The sequence below is a fragment of the Arvicola amphibius genome, chromosome 6, assembly GCF_903992535.2.
Source record: "Arvicola amphibius chromosome 6, mArvAmp1.2, whole genome shotgun sequence".
NCBI classification, from domain to species: Eukaryota; Metazoa; Chordata; class Mammalia; order Rodentia; family Cricetidae; genus Arvicola; species Arvicola amphibius.
This window is the reverse complement of record NC_052052.2, coordinates 75542188-75568894: the sequence shown is the minus strand read 5'-3', so window position 1 is coordinate 75568894 and position 26707 is coordinate 75542188. Positions and strand designations below refer to the sequence as shown.

Genomic DNA, 26707 nt, shown 5'->3' with positions numbered 1-26707 from the left:
GTATATAGAGTAAAAAATATGCCATGTAAAAATAGAAAATTCACAGAGATTATGGATTCTGTGTATTATTGTGTTTTCTTTAAATTTTTTTATTATGAAGGAGCTTAAGTACAGAAAGACATTTTATTCCATGGGATAAGTTAAACAGCATGTATATTATGAAGGTATCATGACTTCAAAATTTGGGTCTAAGGATATGATGCTTTGGAAAAGAGGTTCTTCTATTGTTTTCACAGAAGATGCCAACCTGTGGATTGCTTCCAGACCAATAATATGGTTTCATGGACCCTGCCCTCCTGAAAGGTTGCTCTAAACACCCTGAGAAAAGTACTTCACTCAACTGGTGACTGAGATGATCCTAGCATACAGAATACACCATGAAGGATCTGATTACCAGTGGCCCCATTCAGCACGAAGCAGTTTGGAGAGAAAACACTACGCCCATAATCCCAAGCATTGTTTATAAATTTAAGGTCAATTTTGTTATATGTATATGTATTTCTGATCTTGATTAAGGTATTGTGATTGTGTAGATCATTTAAAAATGTAATGTAGAATTAGGAAATATAGGTTGTTAATGGATGATCATCGATAATAGTCAAGCTTGTAGTCATGTTAGTTAAATTTTCTAGATATATAGAGATATATTTCTATTAGACATTCTTCATATCTTTCAAAAACTACGGAATATGGCATTTAATGTTTTAATAACTTAGGGTTTTTCATGACAATGAGACACGTCTGCTCCTGGCAGCACCATCTACTTTGAAAGGAAGATGGGCATGGAAGAGGCTTCTTATGGAGTTTGTTAGCCATTTGGGCAAGAAACTGCTCTTGCCTGGACTGTTGCATAAACTGGACACAAAGAACCCATAGAGAGAGGACTGGTGAACTTGCCTAAAGGTGAGATGATCTGGGCAGCGGGACACAGCCTGCTCCTTACTACAAACATGAAAGCAATGGTGAAGATGGTAAAAATAGTCTTAGATCACGTTTTTCCCTCAAGACATTAGAAGAGGTGGAATTCACAGTATCTAAATAGAGGAAAGACTCCAAGTTATTTACTTTTTAGATTCAATTTTTAAAACCTTTAAAAAGTGGCACTAAATAAAAGGCAAACACTTAATTTTTTTTATTAGTTTGGAGCAACAGGCAGCTAGGGAAAAACATTCACTATGTTACAAGATTACAAATAGTTTCTGGAAAGAAAATGTTATAATCATCAAGAGAAAACTATAGAGTCCTAACTTATATAGAACCAAAGCCAGCTGGACCATTTGTATCCATCAGCAAATGATTAATTTATTTTTTAAATATTAAATATCTTGGAATTTTTTTCATTAAAACATCTGTCTATATGACTTGTCTTTAAGATTTACAGGATATAAACTACATTTTTATGTATTCATTTAAATATGATGTCATTAACTTTAATTAAAATATATAAAATGATGTATTAATGGTCACTAGGATTGGAGGGACAGTTCAGTGATTAAAAGCAGTTGATGTTCTTATAAGGGAACAGAGTTTGCTTTCTAGTACCTATACCCTGAAGCTTATAACTGCCTATAACTCTACCTGAGGAGGATTCAATGCAATGTTCTGGCCTTCGTGGGCACCCTTATACACACATACGCACATCTGTGCACAAACCACACACACACACACACACACACACACACACACACACACACAGAGAGAGAGAGAGAGAGAGAGAGAGAGAGAGAGAGAGAGAGAGAAAATGAACATATATGTCCCTGAAGATCCTTACTCTTCTCTTTCTCAGATAGTTTACATGTTGACACTCTGACAGAGAGAACAAGAAACAGAAAAATTATGTTAACTATGTCTATCAATTTTGTTTTTTCTTTTTGTTTTAAGAAGGAGGAATGATTTAGTTTGGCAAGAGACTGAGATGGCTAATTAAAATAGAATATGAAAAAAACTCTGTTGAAGCCAGGCAGTGGTGGGACACGCCTTTAACTGCAGCACTCTATAGGCAGATGTAGGCAGATCTCTGTGAGTTTGAGGCCAACCTGGGATACAAGAGCAAGTTCTAGGATAGGTTCTAAAGATAGAGTAAAAACCTGTCACTCCTGTCACGAAAAAAAAAAGCTCTGTTGATTATGACTTCACTCAAACCATTAAACTATTAAAATATTAAAATAACGATTAAGAGGTAGTAAGAAAATTTAGCCAGTAAAAAAAGATGCTGGGCAGTGGTGGCGCATGCCCTTAATCACAGCACTCGGGAGGCAGAGGCAGGCGGATCTCTGAGTTCGAGGCCAGCCTGGTCTACAAGAGCTAGTTCCAGGACAGGCTCTAGAAACTACAGGGAAACCCTGTCTCGAAAAAAAAAATCACGCAGGTGTGACCTTACAAAGCACAGAGTCAATTCTTTCACATCAGAATATCTACCAGGGCAAAGTCCATCTACTTTCCTAAAGCTGTTACAGAAGAGGCAGGATTCACCTGTCCAACAACAGGACTTTATTAAATTTTCCCCTTGGGATCTAGTTACTGTTTCTTTTTTTATTTTTATTTTTTTTTAAATTTTTTAATATATATGCCACACCTTTTTTTTAAACAGGCAAAGGCAGATTTTTTTTTTATTAACCAATGGTATTCACAGCATACAGAGGGGAATCCCACATTACTCCCTAAAAGTCTAAATCACAATAATTGTGAAAATATAACCCGAGAATAAGAAATTTTAAGTAGAAAATTGCAGCCATGCCTTTTCAGTTTTAGCAAGTTGACTTTAGATGGTTAAGTGATTCTCTCTCAGAGCAGTTTATATTATAGAGTAAGCAGCCACGTGAGAGTGCTCATTACTGTTTCTAATCAGAATGTACACACACCAGTGTCAAGGGAAGCAGCTGTGATTTAGAAGTAGGCAATGCAACAAGGCGGGACTGGAATGCTCCCACATTTAGGGTCAATGGACAACAAGGTGTTGGGGTAAGCACTTACCATGACCCAAGCCATGTTCCAGGCATTGCCTTAGTTAATCTATTTTATCTTCAAAATTTATGATGGAGGTATGGTATTGCATGTCTTTAATCCCAGCACTCTGGAGGTAGAGGCATGCCGAATTCTGAGTTTGAAGCCATCCTGGTCTACACAGTTGAGTCCCAAGTCAGGCAGGGCTCCCTAGTGAGACCTTGCCTCAGAAACAAAAGCATGATGATGAGCTTTGAGCCCAACCTGACTCCAGCTGAATCCTGGCTACCTCAAAGCTCTCCGCTGGCTGCACTCATTCTGTTCTGGCAACTGACTGTCCTGGCCGGGCTTCTACATTGTAAGTATGTACTCAAGTCATGACCTTCATGCTTGCTGTACCCAAGGCCTGCAGTTCAGAGCTGCCCTTCACCTCCTGCCGGTCTGTCACCTCACTCCAGTTTTCACAACCTCCCTCCAGCCACCTCCTCCTGCACGCTCCCTCCTCTATTATCTCTCCCCATAGCACTTGTTAATATAGTACACCTATTTTCTGTGAACTTTCTCAGTCCTCCAAGAGCCGATCATGTTTTCGTTACTGCTGCAACTCTATCCCCTGTAGTGGCACCACACACATAGAAATTACTGTATTAAAGAGAGTCATAAACACTCTGACTTTCCCCCATGAAGAGATAGGGAATTTGTTTCTCTCCACATTTTAAAGCTCAGGAATGTAGTGGCCATTGCAATCTACAGAACATGCACCATTTCTGGTCCAGGTCTGAAAGTTTCTAATTCCTGTCTCCTTGGGCACTCTTTGGGAGGCCTGTAAATACTATATCTAAGAGGCATGGACATACTAATTTTCCTATGCTGGAGAGGCCAAAGGTAGGTACTCCCTTTGATAACCTCAGCTTAATTTTCTACCCATCTCCATCATGGTAATAATGTAAGAGACCCAAAGCAGCCCACACATTAAATCAGTACAAGTGACAGGCACATAGAGCACAAAAGCATTCTGATGAGTCCTGCCGAAATCCCTGGCTAGGAAAATAAAATATAAATTTGTCGTTTTAGACATCAACTTTGGAGTGATCTGTTATACTGCAATGGATAACCAAATCATCACACAATAAAATATCCAAGTATTTAGTGAATAAATGAAGTAAAGAATGAGTAAAATAATGAATAAATAAGTAAGGACAGAAAATGGAATCTGGGGTCTTATGGTGCTCTACCAATGAGGTACACTCTAGACCTGCTCCCATTTTATGAGCAATAAAAGAGACTAAGGGAAGCTAATTTACTTGTGTTGTGCCTAGTCCATGGGGACCCCAAAAGAACACCAGGGAGACCAACTCACTGAAACAAAAGCAAGGTGTACAGTGTGCTCAATACAAGCCAGCAGGACCTCGTCACAGCAACTGGTGCCACAGTGGCAAGGAAAGGTACCCTGCCCTTCTAGAGGGTATTATTTAAAGGCAAAGACCAGAAAAGTTACATTGGCAGGGTGTGGGGTGACAAGTTTGTAATATTTAGGCCCCCTGATTGGCTGACATTTGTCTAGGGATGTCCTGGTGAAAAACAATGGGTGTGTACACGCAGGTGATCCTATCTACAAAGGTTGGAACATGAGGAATCCTTTTTTGTATGGTTTCTTCCTAGGTGGCACCTGGTTACTCTTAGTTTGTGGTCCTTATCAGAACCACGTATTACTTCAGCGTAAACTAGTGAGACTCAGGCCTCTATTGAGCTAGTCATGGCTGGGTCCTAGACATGTAATCACCTTGACTAAGGAACAAAACCCAGATGGTATCTAGTTCTAAACCTTCTCAGTTCATACCTACACAAAAGCACACATCTGGGGCTTTTTAATTTTTCCTTAAAAAAAATAATGCACTGATCTCAATCTACTTAATTAAACCTATCCATCACATCACTTTGAAGGACAACTCACATATACACAAAAAAAGTCAAGAAAGTTTAAGATCTTATATTAAAATAGCCACTTAAACATATCTCTTTAACACTACAACGGAGCAAGAGAGAAGGCATAAAGACTTGAATTTGATTACTACCATCTGCAAAAATCTAGACATGGGCAGTCTACAGCCCCAGAGCTGGGGGAGGAGGCACAGAGACAAGAATATCCCTAGAGTTCACTGGCCAGCCTGGCAGAAGCAGTGGGTTCCAGGTTCAGTGACAAACCTTATCTCACAGGTAGAGAGCGACAAAGGAAGATGCCTGACATCAACCTCTGACCTTTAGCACATACAATGGTACACATATGTACAGGCCCACATAAACACATACTTAAACCACACACACAGAGTAAATCTGCACACTACCTTAGGAAGAATGTGTTTCTTTAGAATTTTGTCTTAGATGTGAATACTGTTTTAATATTTTACTTTTAATTGGTAAATAACCACATTTGTGGATAAAATGGCATGTTTTGATGTAAACACTGTAGAACAAGTATATCAAGCTAATAACATGTTTGTCATTTAAATGTCTCTTTTAGAGACATTTAGCAATGTTAAAGTTTTAAACATATATTCATCATACCAACAATACATCTGGAAAATAGATCCCTCTTGTTGGAAACTCTGTCCCTTTGGTCAACATCTCACCATATCCCCACAAACCCTATCACAGAACAGGAAGCACCACTCTACTCTTGACTTCCGGAGGATCAGCTTCTTTAGATCCCAGGTCCACTCATGTTGTTATAAATGACAGCTTCACTTTATAGCTGAATAAAATTCCTGGTGTCTGTGTGTGCATGCATGTGTATATGAGTGTATGTGTATGCTGGGTGTGCATTTTTCTTTTCCATACAGCAGGTGTTGAACACTTAGGTTGCTTCCATTCTTGACTGCTGTCAACAGTGCCGCAGTGAACAAGAAATGGAAGTGGAGATATTTCTGTAGCATACTGACTTCAATCCTTTTGCATGTATACACAAAAGGGCAATTACTGAATCATAAGATAATTCTAGTTTCATTTTCTGAGGAACCTTCTTACTGGGCTTAAAACAATTCCACTAATTTACATCCCCACCAACAGTGCACAGGAGTCCCCTTCCTCTGCATCCTCCCCAGCATTTGAATCTTTCGTCTTCTGTAATAACCATTCTCAGAGCTTCAAGGTGATATGTGATATGCTGTTGTGGTTGGAATTTGCGTTTATTTCCACAATAACTGAGAACATTTTTTTCATAAAGTAACTATTTGTATGGTTTCATCTGAGAAGTCTAATCAAGTCCTTGGCTCATTTAGTTTTCTTGCAGTTATGTTGTTTAGATTTCTTAAATATTATGGATACTAATCAACTGCCTGTAAGATCTATAGCTTATATATACTTTCTCTCCAGTTACCGGCTGTCTCTTCCCTCTGTTAAATTGTTTCATTTGCTCTGTGAAAGCCTTTGTTTTATAGCCTATACTGTCAAGGTCATATCATTTTAAAAGAAGAAGAAAACACTGCCCAGAACAACTGTCGCAAACTTTAACTGCTGTGTTTACATCCAGTTTTGAGTTCATTTTAATAAGGTATGAGATAAAGCTTCAATTTTACTCTCATTCTCTTTCGACTTTTTGGTAATAACCACGCTAACAGCTTCAAGGTGATATGTTGCTGTGGTGATAGTTTGCATTTCCACAATGACAATTATCTACCTCCATTCATTGAAGAGATTATTCCAGGACCAGATTTCGGGATTATGTTTGTTTTGCTGTCTATTTGATAAAAATGGTATTCCAACTGTTTAAATGTTCATATTTCATGTTGTGTGCATTCTGTATTTGTGTGATACTATAAGCCTATTTACACTAATTGCTATGTTCAGCTCTTTTCTTTAAACAAACACTTAGACCCATATTTTGAGGATGATTCAAGTTCTAATACAGTGGTTCTTAACCTTACTAAAGCTGTGACCCTTTAATGCAGCTCCTCATGTTGTGGTGACCTCCAAACATAAAATTATTTCACTGCTACTTCATAACCGTATTTTTCTGCTGTTATGAATCAAAATGTAAATATCTGATATGCAGGACATCTGTTATATAAGCCCTGTGAAAGGGTCGTTTGATACCCAGAGGGGTTATGACCCACAGGTTGAGAAACACTGTTCTAGTATTTATGTCCCATAATCATTTATTCTACTCTCCTTTATCATTTGCTTTAAGAGTTATAATTGAACTATCTAAGAGAACATATGATAAAGGTTACTAGAGTACACCATGTTCTGCCACATGTCCCCCAAACAAAGCTAAGACATGAAAATGGTCTGTTCCATAATTCTACAAAGTGTCACCCTTCAAGATTAGGGGGAGAAACCTAAGGCCTCACATAGCCCTTGGTGTACTATGAAAGAAATAAAGAGAGGCAGAAGTAGGGGGTAGAGAAAATAAGCATCATGAGGTATATGACCCACAGTATCATCAAGGCATGAATCAAACTCAAGAATCCCAAGAAGACAAGCCCTTTCCCTTAGTATGACTACATCAGTTATGGGACACACCATTTTCTGAGCACCAGCTACAACCATGGGCCAAGGAAACTGTGATGTGAGATACTGCTGACTTTATATACATGGTAAGGATCATTAGTCTTATTTCCCAGAAAGATAAGCAATGCTCATACAGACAGAGAGAAGGACAAAGATTTATATAATTTCTAATCTTGAAATTGAAAACCAGGCCAGTGTGACCCAAATTCTGTGGTCTCAACATCAACTGTGAAGATGCAAAGTATTAAAGCACTCTACACCTTGGACTTTCATTAGGCAATACTTCCAGTATCACAAGTCAATTTAATAATGTCTGCACAGCTAAATGTAAGAGGCTTTCTCCAAAAGGATGGGGCAGGAACAGGATCTATCTACTCATATGGTCAGCAATGGGAAAAGGCTTAAAGCAAAGAGCCTGGAGGCTATAGGAGGATGTGTGTTAAGATGGCCTTGAGGAAGAACAGCTGCCATGGCAACACAAAGACAGCCAACTGACTCATGCTCTCACAACCCACAGAGTTATAATAAATGTTTCGGGGAGGCATGGAGACGGCATGCCTTGCTGAAGCAAAACAATCAGAACTGAAAATTGGTGACCTTGGGTAGTTCCCTCAAACCTCCTTCCATATTCCAGGGCTGTGTAAATAGACAGACTTCGCCTTGATTCATGGCTCAACTGCTGACTAGTTATGTGACCATGGACATGAGTGGCTGCCTTCCCAGAACGGGGATGATAAGGTAGCTTCTTTGGGCTTTGAGGTTAAACAAAAGAAGGCAGGATGAGTGCCCAGCATGAAGGCTGAGGCTGAGGTGCAACAAATCTCTTCTCTCTTAGTGTAGTACTTGAGAGACAAGAGCGAGAGCCTGGACGTGAATCCTGCCCTGCTGACCACCACTGCATCCCTGAGCTCATCTAGGCCCTGGACAGATGAAAGCACAACAGAGTGAGAGTCAAAGTACAATCCTGTGACATCACTTATCTGGAGTCGCACTTGACAGAAAGAATTTTGAGTTCTTTGTTGTTGCTGTCACTACTTGGGGAGGGGCAGGGACATGTCCAACTGCATGAACCAAATGAATACTCTTTCTTAGGAATCCAGGAACAACAGAGAAGATTCATGAGGAAATGGTGGCTTCAGTCCTCCCAACAAAGCTGGGCCTCCTAGGTCTGAATTGCAAAGCAGAGGAATCTTGCCTTAGGGCACCATACCTCCCTCCAGTTAAGAATGATGGCCCCATAAATATTCTCATCACAAATCTACTGAGCAACTCTCCCATGGAAAGGACCAGACGAAGGAAGGGTCCAGGGCACAATTAGGAGGAGCTCAGACTTTCCTCTCAGGGCATCTCCTTCACATGCCTCCTTCAGAACATCACTCTCACAAGGGCAACTGTGGCCATTTGCCAACCCTATGTCTTCACCGAGCCACATGGAGACAGAAACTGCATTCAAAAACTCAAAAGGAAGCAGCCCATCCCTGGCTCTTCCAGGGAGCAACAGTTTAGCCTCAGCTTATCTCAAACTAGCCCTGTCACCCGCCATTTCATTCAGACACTTCCCAGGTGCTTGGCCTGTCTGCAACCAGGGCCTTCCATATGAGAATATAGCACACATAAGTCCCAAAAACTCAATGGAGGCAGCATGCCACTTTCCAAGGTCCAATCATGGTGCCACCTCTGTCACAAAGCACTCCTGGATGCAATCACCCTCCCTATCTGGAGTCCAAGGAGCTAAGAAACGTTAAGTATCAGGATTTAAAATCATGTTACTAAATTGAAGTATACTAAATTCTATTTCTCTGTCAAAAAACCTCACCCAATCCAATATCTTAAACCTCTTATAAATTTATAAATCAATTATAAATCTTAAAATAAACTTTGAAGCTATTGAAATGAATAAAATTTCTAATAATTCAAAAGAATGTTTTACCATCAGTTAAAGGGCTATGCAGTTAATAGGGCACACTCCTCTTCTAGGGGACCCAAATTTTGTTCCCATCACCCATTTCACAGGGCTCATAAAAACATGTAACTCTGGTTTCAGGGAGATCTGTCACTTCTGGCATCTAGCGACATTGCATCCTATGAGCATAACACACACACACACACACACACACACACACACACACACACACAATTTTTCTTTAAAAAATGTCAATGAGCTTCAAAAACATACAGGTCAATAATTAAAAATCAGGAAAACAATACACAATATGAATGGGAAATGCTAAAAAAGAATGAATGAGAATTTTTCAAAAATATCAATAAATCAGATTTATTTAAGAATTTAATTAAAAGCCTTAACGTATAGATCAAGCAACAGAAAGAGCCCTGGAACTTGAAGACAGGTCTTAAAATATCACATGCAGGCAGGAATGAGTAAGTGTGAAGCAGCATGGGAGTTCTGAGCACTGTCAGGAGGTCGATGTCTGTTTCATTGGCTTTCCTAACACGGAAGAGCACAAATGGAAAGGGCATAGAAAAACTATTCAATGAGAGACAAGAAAACAAAAACAAAACAAACTTCCTGATAGTGGAGAAAACATGGACACCCAGATTCAATAACTCTACAGGACCCAAACATAAAGATGACCAACAAAAACAAATTATGACAAAAAAAAATCCTTACCACAAATGGGACAAAGAAAAGAAAAAATCTTAAAGTTTGCAAGAGAAAAATATCAAGTCACATTTAAGGGCAAGCCTATTAAACTAACAGCAAGTTTCTCCCCAGAAATCTGCAAAGGGTGTGGACTGATGTATTCCAAGTGCTGAAGAATGTAACTGTCAGCCAAGACTATCATACCAAGCAAGGCTGTCTGTCAAAAAGGAAAGCAAAGATTGTTGAAAACCAGAAAAATCTAATGGAGCTTGTGATCATTAGACAACATCTATTGGTAAGGATCCACCACATATATGGCAGGTAGACAACACACAAGCACACACATGCATATACACACACACATTTTCACACACACAAACACCAGCATATATACACAAATAATAATATTAAAATGTTTTTAAAGTAAACTTAACAAATTAGAAATGTATAGGCAACAGTATTAGAGCACCTTAATTTTTAAAACATTATACCTACTACAAAACATAGCTCTAAAACAACAGGGCTTAAAACCAGATTCTTCCTAATAGATAGACTATCTAACAATAAAGAAATAAACAGCAGAGTTAAACTACGTAGTAGATAAATGGGCTTAACAGATAATTACAAATCAGTCTATACAACATTTACAAAACACATATTTTTTTTCTATCAGTGCATGGTAATTTCCCTAAAAGATACTATATATTAAGGTCGTAATTGGATTACGTAAGTGGATTGTGGAATACACAGAGATGGGATACCTAGAAACCAATACGTCAGAAATTATCTAAGTTAAAAAGAACCCAACAGCCTATAACTCCAGCACAGGGGGATCTGAGCCCTCTTGTGGCCTCCACAAGCTGACACACTTGCATGGCACACACACACTTCCATGAAAACTAAACAATACACTGTTAAACAAACAGCAGGTAACTGAGAAAGTCAATTAAAGAAAAAAGAAAATTAAAGGGTAGTGGAACTTAAAAACAGGTGAAAATGGAAACAAAATACACCAAAAGCTAAGGAACACAGAAAAAGCTGTACAAGCAAAGAGAAGCATATGGCAACAAAAGCCTGCTCCAAAAACAGGTTTAAAAAACCTAAAGAGATGCACCTCAAAATCTTGCAGAAGAAAAACCCAAGTTCAGGTCCTAGTGCCCACATGAAGCAGTGCACAACTGCCTGGAACTCTGCCTCCAAGGGATTTGTACTGGCTGGTTTTGTGTGTCAACTTGGCACAAGCTAGAGTCATCAGAGGAAGAATCCTCAGCTGAGGAAATGCCTCTATGAGATCCAGCTGTAAGGCATTTTCTCACTTAGAAATCAATGGGGAAGGGCCCAGCCTGTGGTGGGTGGTTCCATCCCTGGGTCCTGGGTTCCATAAGAAGGTGAGCTGAGCAAGCCATGGGAAGCATGTCAGTAAGCAGTTCCCCTTCATGACCTCTATATCAGCTCCCACCTCTGGGATCCTGACTTGTTTGAGTTCTTGTCCTGACTTCCTACAGTGATGAACTGAACAGCAATGCTGAAATGTAAGCTAAATAAACCTTTTCCACGCCCACCTCAGCTTTGGTCATGGTCTTTTGTCACAGCAACAGAAACCCTAACTAGGACAGGATTGAAAGTCTTCTGGCTTCCACAGGCACTGCACTCATATGGACATACCTATACAGAGATCAAACATACACTCTTAATTACAAATAAAGTAAATCTTAAGGAAAAAGAATTTGATAACATCTCACGCCAGTTTGCATGACTACTGTCAAAAAACAAAGAAAAAATCATAAATGTTCTTGACAACTACGCTGTGATCCCATTACTAGAGAAATGAAATCAGCATACAAAAGAGACCAAGAGATATCTGCTTGGGTCCATGTCAGCGTCTGTCTCTCTGTGTCCTGCCAATCCCCTCCCCAAGTCTCACTGTGAGCAGGGAAACGAGCCAAGAGCACAAAGCTTCAGGGATGGCTACATAGAAATTCCTTTGCAAACTAGCAAAGCACTGTGACCTTTACAATAAGAATGTATTCTATTGGCTGATAAACAGAGTTCAGAGCTAGGGCCTAGAGCAGCATACAGTTCTCAACCTGTGGGTCATAATTCCTTTATGGGATGACATATTAGATATCCAGCATATTAGATATTTACATTATAATTCATAACAGTAGGAAAATTATCGTTTTAAAGTAGCAACAAAATAATTTTGTTTAGGGGGTCATCACAACATAAAGAACTGTATTAAAGGGTCACAGCATTAGGAACATTGAAAACGAGTGGGCTAGAGGAACCATCAGTGATAAGCATAAAAATAGATCGTATTGCTGGACAATGCAAAATACATAGGGTCTCTTTCAAAGGAATCTGTTCTATTCACTGAGAGTCAAAATCATGATACTGGGGGACACAGAGAGAGGCTAGCTAACATTAGAATATTAAAGGATCACTAGGTTGATTGAAAACATCATTTGGGCTTTCCAGGTGACTAAGCATCATTTCCTTCCATTGAAGAGATGAGGTCTGCGTGATTGACAATCATGGTTTCCCTGGTGCTTATAAGTTGTGTTTCCTATATCTGCTAGCGTAAGTTTGCTAGGTCATTTCTCACACCAGCTAAGATATGGAAGCAGCCTAAGTGGCCATCACCAGATGAGTGCGTCACACAAAATGGAGATGGAGGGCTATTCTACCATAAAGAATAAAAGTCTGTCATGGAATTGTAGGATATCACATCATGGAAAATAAGCCACATAGAGAAAAATAGTCTATGTGTATGTTCATGTCATATGTAGAAACAAATGAACACAAAAAGTAACCTGAGAGCAAACAGGAATACCTCAGAACAGGAAAGGAAGTGGAGAGCTAGACAGAAGATGATGATAAGAAGAAGGAACAGACATGATCCATACATAATTTTATATAAATGGAAATGTCCTGGTGAATCCCAGGAATGTGTACAATTAGTATTTGCTAATAAGTGATGCAAGCAATAGTAATGAAAGATAGTCTATTATATGTTTTTTTCACAACACTGATGAGTTGTTTTGGTCTGCTGAAACAGGGTCTCATGGATCCCAGGCTAGCCTCAAACTCACTATGAAGCAAAGAAAGCCATGAACTCCTGATTTTCCTGCCTCTCCAAGCCCAGGGATTGTGGGTGTGCACTAACCACAGCTGGCTCACGGCACTGGTTTTTTAGTCTGACCCAAGAAGCCATAGGAGGAGTGACGGAGGAGAGTTATCTGTCTATGTTACTTTCATTGGTTAATTAATAAAGAAAACTGCCTTGGCCCTTTAAGAGACAGAAAATTAGGTAGGTGGAATAGACAGAACAGAATTCTGGGAAAGAGAGAGGAGACGCTTCAGGCATTCACCATAGTGAGTCGCCATGATTCTCCTCTCCGAGATGGACGCAGGTTAAGATCTCTCCTGGTACGCCACACCTCGTAGTGCTACACGGATTACTAAATATGGGTTAAAGGAAGATGTGAGAATTAACCAATAAGAGGCTACAGATAATGGGCCAGGCAGTGTTTAAAAGAATACAGTTTCCGTGTAATTATTTTGGTGTAAAGCTAGCCAGCAGCTGGGTGGCAGGACGCAGCCCCACCGCTTCCTTCTATAGATTGGCGCTCCAACGTGTTGACTAAATCCACTTAAAAACCTGAGAGGGCTTTAAATAAAGGAGAGAGAGAGTTTAACCCAGCTTTTTGCTTTTTGCCTGGACGTGCCGTAGAGAGATTTCCTGTTTCGGCAATAGCGACAGAGAAAAAGCTGAGTCATTTTAAAACGCAGCTTCCTGGTGCTGTGCCGCCAATGCGAACTCTGGCTTTAAAGCATTTCAATGGCTTTTATGGACTGGATGTTTGTGTGCCTGCTTAGGATCGGAAAGAAAGTGCTCTGAGACCATGCCAATGGCTCACTGCTCCCTGCCTGCACCTGGGCAGATGGCGGAATCAGGCTTAGGCGAGCGGGAGAGCATGGCGGATTTCTGCCTATGTTTCCAGGCTGCGCGATGCTCTGCGCATCAGATTTGGCTGTAATTTGGATAAAAAGAGTTTCTGTGCTGCACACTCAGTCTCAGAATTAAAGTGCTGAGTGTGGCTCCTACTTGGAGGCCCCAGAGCTAGTAGAAAATGGTACATCCTCCATTTTGAAATTGGAGAGAGGTGGAGCCAACATCTAGAACAGCCCAGCGGCTCTGCAGCGCAGAGGTGCAACCCATTCAGAGTCACAAGCGGCTCAGCCATGTTGGACTGGGCGGGGCAAGCCCGCAGTACCTGTTTTTGACCTAGGAATGTCACAGCTTAGAGTCTTAAGTGCTTAGCGATGTAAAGGCACAAATCAAATATGTTTCTCGACAGTAGAAAAATTACAGATTCACAATAGGACAGATTCAGACATAAAAGACTTTTAAATGAGTCACAATGTTGGATGAATGTATGTAGGCTTGAGAGAGAAGAAAAAAATATAAAAAATAAAGTTAATGCCTTAAAAAAGGGTAAAGTCTTTAAAGAGACAGAGTACAGATAGTTATAGATTAAAAGAAGTAAAGTGATAGAGTAAAAATAAGCCACGTAAAAATGGAAAATTCACTGAGAGTCTGGATTGTGTATTTTATTGTGTTTTCTTTGAAATTTTTGACTGTAAAGGAGCTAAATACAGAGAGACATTTCATTATATGGGCTGCCAGTCTAGACCAGAATGGACATCTTAACGGTATGACTTCAGAATTTGGATCTAAGAACATGATGCTTTGGAAAAGAGTTTCTTCTTTTGTTTTCACAGAGGACGAGACTCTGTGGATTGCTTCTATCCCAATATGGTATGATAGACCACGCCCTCCTGAAAGGTTGCTGTGAACATCTTCAAAAAATTACTTCACTCAACTGCCAACTGAGAGAAACCTAGCACACAGGTTACACCATGAAAGACCTAAATAACAGTGACCCCATTCAGCAGGAAGCAGTTTGGAGAGAAATAACTGCGCCCATTTTCCCAAATATTGTTTATAAATGTTCTTTTACATTTAAAGGGGGATGTGATATAGAGATAAATAATTTGCATTGGTATGGATTTTAAGGTCAATTTTGTTATATATATATATATGTATTTCTGATCTTGATTAAGCTATTGTAATTGTGTAGTTCATTTTAAAATGTAATGTTTAATTAGGAAATATAGGTTGTTAATGGATAATCATTGATAATAGTTAAGCTTGTAGTCATGTTATTAGATTTTCTAGATATGTAGAGATATATTTCAGTTAGATAGACATTCTTCATATCTTTCAAAGACTGCAGAATATGGCATTTAATGTTTTAATAACTTAGGGTTTTTCATGACAATGAGACACGTCTGCTCCTGGCAGCACCATCTACTTTGAAAGGAAGATGGGCATGGAAGAGGCTTCTTATGGAGTTTGTTAGCCATTTGGGCAAGAAACTGCTCTTGCCTGGACTGTTGCATAAACTGGACACAAGGAACCCACAGAAAGAGGACTGGTGAACTTGCCTAAAGGTGAGATGGTCTTTTGGGGTTCCTGATTCATTAAAGAGTCTGCGAGACATTCTGCAGGACACAGCAGAAAGTGACTGAACTGTCTTTGGAATTTCCTGCTTCATGGAAATGTCTGCTGGATACTTATGGGCCTGTAGGCTGAAGATGGATGCCCCAACGGTACAGAGGAACTTTGGGTGACTGTCCAGGCAGCGAGTTGTCTCTGTCATTTCTAGAGTTTGAAAATTGCATATGACTTGTTTACTTAGGTAATATTATATCCTTCTGGAGTCTTTGATGGAGTTGAAGAATAAATAGATAGTTAAAGCTTTCCTTAGTTATGATAAACGATAAAATAGATTTAAATATTGTAACTGTAATACTTGCTTGATAACTGTCTTGTTATATGTAATTTTGCTATGTTAAAGTTGAAGCCTTTTTTGTTTAAACAGAAAAAGGGGAAATGATGGAGGAGAGTTATCTGTCTATGTTACTTTCATTGGTTAATTAATAAAGAAAACTGCCTTGGCCCTTTAAGAGACAGAAAATTAGGTAGGTGGAGTAGAAAGAACAGAATTCTGGGAAAGAGAGGGAAGACGCTTCAGGCATTCGCCATAGTGAGTCGGCCATGATTCTCCTCTCCGAGATGGACGCAGGTTAAGATCTCTCCTGGTACGCCACACCTCGTAGTGCTACACGGATTACTAAATATGGGTTAAAGGAAGATGTGAGAATTAACCAATAAGAGGCTACAGATAATGGGCCAGGCAGTTTTTAAAAGAATACAGTTTCCATGTAATTATTTAGGGTGTAAAGCTAGCCAGCGGCCGGGTGGCGAAATGCAGCCCCGCCACTTCCTTCTACAGAGGAGGAACCACAAACCTTGGCTGACTACAGGAATCATGTAACCAGACGTTTCTGGGCATTCCTCAAAACTGATTCAGCATGTGTGAGAAGGAGTACAGAAACTTGTATTTGCTTGATATGGAGATGAATAATTTGCATTGATATGGATTTTGCTTTAGTGATTTAAATTTAAGGTCAATTTTTTATATGTATATGTATTTCTAATAATGATTAAGGTATTGTGATTGTGTAGTTCATTTTAAAAATGTAATGTATATAGGTTGTTAATGGATAGTCATCAATAATAGTAAAGCTTGTAGTCATTTTAGTTAGATTTTCTAGATATATAGAGATATATTTAAGTTAAATATGCATTCTTCATATCTTTCAAAGACTATAGAATATGGCATTTTAAATGTTTTAATAACTTAGGGCTTTTCATGACAATGAGACACATCTGCTCCTGGCAGCACCAGCTATTTCAAGAGGAAGATGGGCATCAAAGAGGCTACTTATGGAGTTTGATAGCCATTTGGGCAAGAAATTGCTCTTGCCTGGACTATTGCATAAACTGGACACAGAGATCCCTCAGAGAGAGGACTGCTGAACTTGCCTATAGGTGAGATGATCTCTCTGGGTTCCTGATTCATGAAAGAGTCTGCAAGACATTCTGCAGGACACAGCAGATAGTGACTGAACTGTCTTTGAAATTTCCTGCTTCATGGGAAAGTCTTCTGGATACTGTGGGCCTATAGGCCGAAGATAGATGCCCCAACAATACAAAAGAACTTTGGGTGACTGTCCAGGCAGCAAGATGTCTCTATCATTTCTAGAGTTTGGAAATTGCATATTTCTTATTTACTTAGGTAATATTGTGTCCTTCTGGAGTCTTTGATGGAGCTGAAGAAGAATAGATAGATAGTTATAGTTGTTTTCCTTTGCTTTGATAAAAGATAAAGTAGATATAAATATTGTAACTGTAATTCTTACTTGCTAACTGTTTTGTTATATGTAATTTTACTATGTTAAAGTTAAAGTCTTTCTTTTTTGTTTAAACAGAAAAAGGGGAAATGATGGAGGACTCCCATTGGCTAATAAAGAAACTGCCTGGCTCATTTGATTGGCCAGCCTTTAGGTGGGCAGAGTAGACAGAACAGGAAGAAGGAAGTGAGGTAGATGGCTCAGTCAGATGCTACGCCTCTCCTAAGTTAGACAGACCGCCATGCCTCTCCTCAGGGAGACAGACGCAATGAAGCTCCAGCCCAAGATGGACGTAAGCTAGAAACTTCCCGGTAAGGCACCACTTTGTGGTGTTACACAGATTATTAGATATGGGTTAGCCAAGATGTGAGTAAGAGGCTGGAACTAATGAGCCAGGCAGTATTTAAAAGAATACAGTTTCTGTGTAATTATTTTGGGTAAAGCTAGCCGGTGGCCGAGAGAGCCGGGCAGGATGAAAAGCAGGCCTGCCCGCAGCTCCTCACTACATTTGCTTTTAATGCAAAAAGCAAAAATTCCAAGGAATCTTCAGTGCCCCCAGGGTGCAGAGCTTTACTTGCCACGAGCACAGGATTGGGTCAAAGTTTGGAAACCTTAATCCTACCACAGTTCCACCCTGCTCCCTAGTGAATACCAATCCAAGACTTCCAGGATGCTGCCTCTTGGCATTCTGAATTTCTGCACTAATGGGGAATTTTCCTTTGAGATTTGTAGGTGCACTCTGGGCCAACACTTTGATGAGAAAGGCATTGTGTATCAGGACTCTTTCAGAGCAGGTGGGGTGGTTTTAAAAGTGGATTATCTGAAAACTAAAATAACCCCTAAATCTTAACATCGCGTTAGAAATGAAAAGCCAGGCCCTCATACTTCTCCATCCTGTGAGTCTGTTTTATCTCTAGCCAGATGGAGAATGAGAAGGTTCTCATCCATCAAATTTCAACCTTATCAGGTTTTGCTGTGAGCAAGCTTGTCAACGTGCTCGGTGGTTACTTTTAAATATACAAAGGCAATTTCTTCAAAATCTTAATGAGGTATAGGCATTCAGTGACACAAGGACAATTTCCAGAATCAGCATGAGATGTGGTTGTAGCCTGGGCAGCACAGAGTTTCACTGAGCCCTGTGCAAGCAGTCAAGGGAGGAGTGCGGTGTGATGCTGGGCCTTCTACCCCACTGCACTTTATGAAGCTGCACTTCATGTCCTCTTTCTGCAAGAGTTCATTTGAACAACAAATACAATGTGAACAATAAATGACAGTGGGAAGGAAGGCTGCAGACATGGCTCAGTGGCTAAGAACTCTTACTGGTCTTCCAGAGGACCTGAGTTCAGTTCCTAACACTGACATCAGGCAGTTGCCATTCACCTGTAAGTCCAATTCCAGAAGATCCAAAACCCTCTTCTGATCTCTATGGATACCCACATGCCTGGAATTCACACATATGCATAATATAAAAATAACAGGGACTGAAGAGATGGCATAGCAATTAAGAGTGTCTGTTTTTCCACAGGACCCAGGTTCAAATCCCAGGACCCAAAGAACAGTTTGTACCTGTCTGTAACTCCAGTTCAAGGAAATCCAATGCCCTCTTCTGGCCTCTGTAGACATATGTAGGCAAAACATCCACATACATTAAAAAAAATAATAATAACAGGAACAAAAAAATCTTGAAAAAAAATAGAAGCTGCTGAAACGAGATAGTCCTGCACAGATGGCACACATTAAACTTAGCACATGGGAACTGAACACAGGTACATCAGATATTCTGGGTTGTTTTCGTCTGAACAGTAAGGTCAAGGTCCACTATGGCTACATAAGACACTATCTTTAAAAAATAATAAAAAGAAAAAGAGAAAAAAATACCTTTCTGGAGAATGGACAAGGAAGCCAGGGTGCACACTGAGAAGGTATTAGGGCATGACTGGACAGCACAGACATGCTACACCTCTCTAACCAAACCTAGGGGGTACACGGGAACAAACATGCCCCTCTTCAGGCCCACTCAGGTTTCCCAGGTGCCAGGTTCATTACCACCTCCACCCTAGAGCAGATATCTTCTCTTCCCTCTACCAGGAATGCATCTCTGCCTCTCCCACCCCAGCACCAGGAGCTCTGATTTCCTCTGTGAAGCCTCCCCTCTTCCCTGCAGCTCCCTCAGTGCAGAGGCTCAACTCCTTTGGGAGATCTGGTCTACCCCGCTGTCAGCACTGTGTACTGTACTGTACTCAGTTCTACCTGCACCTCCATCGCAGCTCTCCATGGAAGCCATCAGAGTGTCTGACTTGACTCTGCCTGCTGCGCCCAGGACCCAGAACAGTAGAGTGATGAAATAAGTAGTGGTGACAAAGTCTCCTTGTTGGTGGGCCATGGAGACCACAGCTATGCCACCAGGAAACAAAAAGGTCAGCATTTTAGAGCAGCCTTTACAGTAGCCTTGGGCAAGAGATACTAGCATGCCCAAGTCCCTCTACCCAAGGGCCTTGTGGCCCCTTTCTCTAAGGGGTCTGATGGGGTAGCCGACCAATCCCTTTTCTGAGGGGCGTGACCCCTCGGGGACACAAAATACCTTTAAAAGATACGTGTTTTGGTTGTTCTCCCTCTTGGTTCCTTGCTCTTCGCTGGAACTCTGGCTCTATAAGTTTCTCCCATTTTCTCCTTTTATTAAAACTGAGTATTTCATATAAGGCTATTTTGGTTATTTCCCATTGCTGGCCGACCACGCCCGCTACATTTTGGCGCCAAAGGTGGGGCATTTGGGAGCCTTCAGCTCTGGATCCCAACGCCAGCCACACGGCATTGGGCTTTTGATTGATTCGACGGCTACCCAAGCTCAAACGTCAGGATGCAGGCAAGATTTACCTCTCCCTTACGTGAGGCCAGCAGCTTTGAAAATTATGTTTGTCATATTTATATTTAGGATAATCAGGTTTTTTAGATAGAGATTATATTTAGTATAGATAGTATAATCTTCGACCTCTTAAAAGAGCTGTAGAAAATGGCCTTTAATCTAACCTAGAGTTTTGTACTTATGAGACACAATCACTCCTGGCAACACTGCTCTATCCCTGAGAGAACGTTGAGGACCAAAGACACTCCACTGGGAGATTGTCTTCTTCTTGGCAGAACTGGCCTTTGGGCAAAGAAAAGCCCATACCTCAACTACTGACACAGATACAGAATATCTATAAGTGGATAAAACAGGATTGTCTTATCTTGCCAAGACAGGGTAGGATAGTTATACAAAAAGTTCCTTGCCTTTGAAAAATGTTATGTCAGTTGTGTTAGGCCTTAGCCAAAGTTGGTTGCCTCAACATTGCAAAACGAAACTTTGGGTGATTGCCCAGGTAGTCAGTTGTCTCTGTCATTTGTTGCACATTTGGAAGTTTCTCGTTTGTACTTCCTGGTTGCTTAAGTAATATTACTTCCCTTCTCAGATCTTTGATGGGGTTGATGATTAGATAATTGTAGTTACCCTCTACATTATTTAGACTCCTTGAAATAGAATGTTTAGTAAAACTTTTGTTATATGTTTCTTGCTTAATATTGTTTGCTGCTTGTAATTTTATATTTATTATCTGTTTCCACTGTATATAGTTGTATTTGGTTTTGAATCTGTCTTATTTAGACAAAAGGGGGGAGATGATGGGATAGCTGACCAATCCCTTTTCTGAGGGGCGTGACCCCTCTGGGGCACAAAATACCTTTAAAAGATCCGTGTTTTGGTTGTTCTCTGTCTTGAGTCCCTGCTCTTCGCTGGAACTCTGGCTCTATAAGTTTCTCCCATTTTCTCCTTTTATTAAAACTGAGTATTTTATATAAGGCTAGTTTGGTTAGTTCCCATTGCCGGCCGACCACGCCCGCTACAGGGGTCAGTCAGCTGGAAAAGAAAAGACAAGCATGCTCCTGGAGCAGAGGTTGCTGTTGATCGAATGTGTAGCTTGGCTGACTGGGAAAGCGTGAACCCCACTTAGCACTGTCCAAGGGACTCCAGTGGACAGTCCAGACTCCATCTGTCACTCTCACATATGATATGTCATTGCTTATTTCTGAACTGCTAAAATACACCGGACTTGTGCCAGTTTAGAAGGGTGCGGATATGTCTAGAAAAGCTAAGTAGTTGGCTTAGAGGTTAAATGTCTCGTAGGAAACTCAGCTCCAACCCAAACCTGTAGTGATGGGAGCGGTGGGCTGCATTCTGCCCGGCTCCTGGCCGCCTGGCTAGCTTATTCCCCGAAATAACAACACACAAATTGTATTCATTTAAACACTGCTTGGCGCATTAGCTCTAGCCTCTTATGGCTAATTCTCACATCTTGAGTAACCCATTTCTAATAATGTATGTACCACCACGAGGTGGTGGCTTACTGGGAAAGATTCAGCATGTCTGACCTGGTGGCTGGCTCCATGGCATCTGACCCAGAGAGGAGAGGCATGGCGATTGCCTCACTTCCCTTCTTCCCAGAATTCTGTTCTGTCTAATCCACCTATCTAACTCCTGCCCTATCAGAAAGCCAAGGCAGTTTCTTTATTAACCAATGAGAGTCCTCCATCACAAACCCAGGGCTGGTGTCCACTTCTGCAAAGACACATGCTAAAACTGCTCCGTTTCTCTACTTAGTGACCACCATGACACAGCACACATCATGGAAGGATGGAGTCCAGTGAATCCATCATTCTTTCACAAAAATCAGGGATTTCAAACTTCTGTTATGGTGTGTGTGTGTATGGATGCAAGTGTGTGGAGGTTAGTGGAAAAGTGTAAGAGTCATTTCTTTCCTTCCATATTTATGTGGGTTCTCAAAGCAGAACCAGTGATTAATATTTCCTAGTCTAGCCGAACGCTGTGGCATCAGCTCCCAGTTACTGTGTTACTGCTCACAGCAACAAGGCCGGGTGAAAGGAAGGGGATCTGATCATTTGAGAAGCTGACAGCTATTCCTATGGGAAGGACTCCAGTGCCTTCTAAAATCTGAATATAGTCACATCAGAGTCTTCGAGACTGCAGCAGGTTATTTGGAGGAAATAACAGATCATTAATTTCATTCCTTAATGCTACAAAAGCTGGCAGAGAGTTTGGTTTGATGGGGACTGAGCCCTGCATTTATAGTCTGAGTTCATGTCTTAAGAAAATCACTGCTGCCTCCCTCCTGGGCTGTTGTGAGATCAGATGAGATAATAGATGTGAAAGTACTTTCTAAGCTGGCAGGCACTATACAAATTGCAGCTGTTGTGACTAAGGGCCCTTGGAGCCCAGCTGCTGAATCAAACAGGCAGATTCCTCCCTCCAGCTATGGGATCATGAGCAAGTGCCTTCACCTTTCTGAGTCTCAGCTACTACATCTACAACCTGGGAATGAGAGTCATGGCAAGGACAGAGGAACTATTTCTACTGTGCTGGTTACATCACTGGGACTCAGTGGCATCTGATCAATGGCAGCTCTTGTCACAAAGAATTATCACTCAAAATAAATGAGAAGCAAGAGGAGAAAAAGTCTTCAAAGCAGTCTTAAAATGAATCAACATACCTGGATCTTCGCTTCCCAGTGATTTCTCTCCTTCTGCCATTCCCTCTGTGCAGCCTAGGAAAAGGTATTCATGAGTGAGCAGAAAGAGGAGGTCCCCCGAAGGCTTTCCCACAGCCATCTGAGTGAGCACCTCACACCTCACTCCCCTCCACTGCTGCATACCTCATTAACACAAGTTAATTAACATTAACTCCTTCATAGTCTGACGTGGTTTAGGGAGGAAAAGTGTGAAGCAGCTGCCCACAGTTTGACTGTGACTCTCACGGAGCAAACAGGTACTTCGGAAGAAAAGGTAAAGGGCCCACTAGAAAACAGCCCGGGAGTTGAAGTGGCAACCCCATTCCAAATGAAAACTAACCAATGAAGCTAAAGAATCTGCTCCTGTCACAAGGACAAGGACCCTGCTTCAAAAAGAAATCACAACCTTTCTGGAGCTTCAAGAACATACCCTGATGTGGACAGACCATGCAGCAGACTTCCTCCACCCAAGGAGAATGGAAGGTCAACAAAGCTTGCCCTGGAAGTCACAAGACCAAGAGGAGTCCAGGAGATTTGGGCCCAGGGTCTGACAGCCCACTTCTTAGAACCTGGAGAGATGACTGATCTAAGGCTGGTCCTAACTCAGTCAGGGGATCACATCTCTACTTGGCCAAAGGGCTGGGACGCTTGAGCAGGGCAGGATACTGAACATCTCATATGCTGCCAGGCCCAGAACCAGTCCCCTTCCCCCACAGACTCTGACGTTTCACACCAAATATGGACAACAAGCCAGGCTCTAACAACAAAGGAAAAGAGGACATGAACAATGCACCACAGGTTTACACTAAGAAAGCCCTAAGGATGAAAATGAAGCCCCAAGGTGACAGCAAATTAACACATGGTAAAACACAGATGCAGAACTTTAAGGCACATGAACAAAGGCAGCCCCTAACAAAGGTGGATCCTGCAGATTCCTCACCTGACAGAGAACTTGCATGTGGAAGTTACTGTGCTAACCGTGCAGACTGAAGAGTGCCCCACTTCCCATAGTCTGATATGCTCCCCCTCCTGCTGTGCCCTGTCGCCTCACCTCAGCGTCTCTCTCCTTTGCTTCCCTCAGAGTGGCACAAAGTCCTCGGAGTTCTCCAGATGACACATTCTCGTCAGGAGATGCCATCTGAGATTTCTCCTCTTGAAGGCACTGAATTAAAGCTTCTTTGCTCTTCAAAGACAGCTTCAACTCCTCAATCAGTCTAAAAGAGAACAAAATTTAAATATTAATTCTGAGCTGCTCTCTTAGCTCAGTGGAGCAGGAGGAGGTAGGAAGCCGGGCCAGACATCTTCAAAGTAGATGTGTCCGATGAATGCGCACAAACAGAACTGCATTCACTCACAGGTCATAGAGCTTGGGCTAGAATTTATGGGATGTTAAAGAGTCCACGTGTCTCTAGCCTCCTCCAGGAATTTAGCTCTGAGCTGCACCTGGGCTGGTCAAGTCATGCACTTGCTCAGACCTGCAGCATCCCTCACCAGCAGAAGCAGACCACTGAGTAAGAAATCCCCTCTCTGAAAGAAATCTGTCCCTGAAGTCTAAGCAAACAGCCAATCAAGAGCTGTTTGGGTGGGTAAGGATTTAAAAAGCGGGGATAGCTCTCCACAGCTAGCAGGCAATGCTTAAAAACACACGTCTCAAGCTAACAGTCAGACTTCAGGGTAAGGCATCCAGGCACCAGGCTCTTAGGTCATAACAACCCAGTTTCATCCTGATCCTGATCAGTACTCAGCAGCTCACCCCAAGCTTTTTGTGCCCCTCAAAGCCTTTGCATATTTTATCAATACCTTCTGCCCAAACCCCTTCCTATCCTTCCTGATAAAACCAGAGTTTCTTAAACTGCACCAAAGAGTTCTTTGTTACCTAAGCCTAGAAAGCAATCTAGTAGAGGCCTGGAGATTTGGCAGAGCTGCCCTTGTGCAGCACATGGCTTCTGTCAATGGTGAGGTGAGTCAATGGTGACTCAGGGAGCAGAGACACCTAGCAGTGCACTGGAATCAGAACACCATGGGATCAGCTTCCTGACCCAGAAACCTGGAGAAAGGCGCAATACTGCCCTCTAGGGGTTCAGCTCTGATATAATCAATAAACAAATGGAGAGCAAAAACTCATCAAATATAAGTTTAAAAGAGAAAGTGGGAGCCTGAACTTAGAGAATTAAAGGACACTGATGGCTCAGCCCATGATGTGGAGCAGAAGTCTTGAGCCAGAAAGACAGCCACAGGCGTTAAAGGACACTGGTGGCTCAACCCGTCATGTGGAGCAGAAGTCCTGAGCCAGTAAGATACCCACAGGCTTTACCTCTTTGGGATCAAGAACAGTGAGAACTGCTTTTGTCTGCGATGTCCCTGGGCTACCAGGCATCCTTGTTTCAGTGCTGAGGAGTTCCATCCAGACGGGTGAGTGCTATCTGGGGGCTGCCTGTCCCAGAGGAGAGCACAGCCCCCCTCCCCAGCTCATGCAGGGGTTTCTTTGTTACACACAAGGCTGCCTTCCCCTAGCCTGCCCTATTGTCTGCAAGGTCCTTGGTTCAAGAAGAGTTTCCTGTTCCTGCACTAAGGCTATCCACCCAGAGCAGTAAGTGTCTGCCTGCCAGGCAGGCCTGAAGGTCCCTGCAGGGAGTGTTAAACTCCTTTTATGAAGCTATGATCACCCTGATACCAAAACCACACAAAGACTTAAGCAAGAAAGAGAATTATAGACCAATCTCACTCATGAACATCGACACAAAAATTCTCAATAAAATACTGACAAACCGAATCCAAGAACATATCCAAAAAATTATACATTATGATCAAGTAGGCTTCATCCCAGAGAGGCAGGGCTGGTTCAATATATGAAAATCTATCAATATGATCCATCATATAAATAAACTTAAGGAAAAAAACAATATGATCATTTCATTAGATGCTGAAAAAGCATTTGACAAAATTCAACACCCCTTTATGATAAAGGTCTTGGAGAGATTAGGGATACAAAAGTCATACCTAAATATAATAAAAGCTATTTACAGCAAACCGACAGTTAACATCAAATTAAACGGAGAGAAACTCAAAGCCATCCCACTAAATTCAGGAACACGACAAGGCTGTCCACTCTCTCCATATCTCTTCAATATAGTGCTGGAAGTTCTAGCAATAGCAATAAGACAACATAAGGGGATCAAGGGGATTCGAATTGGAAAGGAAGAACTTAAACTTTCGTTATTTGCAGATGATATGATAGTGTACATAAGCGACCCCAAAAACTCCACCAAAGAACTCCTACAGCTGATAAACACCTTTAGTAACATGGCAGGATACAAGATCAACTCCAGAAAATCAGTTGCCCTCCTATACAAAAAGGATAAAGAAGCAGAGAGGGGAATCAGAGAAGCATCACCTTTCACGATAGCCACAAATAGCATAAAATATCCTGGGGTAACTCTAACCAAGGAAGTAAAAGATCCATTTGACAAGAACTTTAAGTCTTTGAAGAAAGAAATTGAAGAGGATACCAGAAAATGGAAGGATCTCCCTTGCTCTTGGACTGGAAGGATCAATACAGTAAAAATGGCAATTCTACCAAAAGCAATCTATAGGTTGAATGCAATCCCCATCAAAATCCCAACAAAATTCCTCACAGACCTTGAGATAACAGTAATCAACTTTATATGGAAAAACAAAAAACCCAGGACAGCCAAAACAGTCCTATACAATAAAAGTACTTCCGGAGGCATTACTATCCCTGACTTCAAACTCTATTACAGAGCTACAGTAA

General features: G+C 41.3%; 1 protein-coding gene across 4 annotated transcripts in view; it reads right to left on the bottom strand.

Annotated features, from left to right (window-relative positions):
* The window catches only part of LOC119816741 (CDK5 regulatory subunit-associated protein 2-like), a 96040-nt gene that overhangs the window by 15367 nt on the left and 53966 nt on the right, over positions 1-26707 (bottom strand). For all 4 annotated transcript variants that reach the window (XM_038333662.1, XM_038333664.1, XM_038333663.1 and 1 more), the window contains 2 exons: positions 23987-24149; positions 22918-22971 (listed from right to left, as the gene is read on the bottom strand). In XM_038333662.1, the coding sequence (XP_038189590.1) occupies positions 22918-22971; positions 23987-24149 (217 nt within the window). The remainder of the gene's footprint in view (positions 1-22917; positions 22972-23986; positions 24150-26707) is intronic.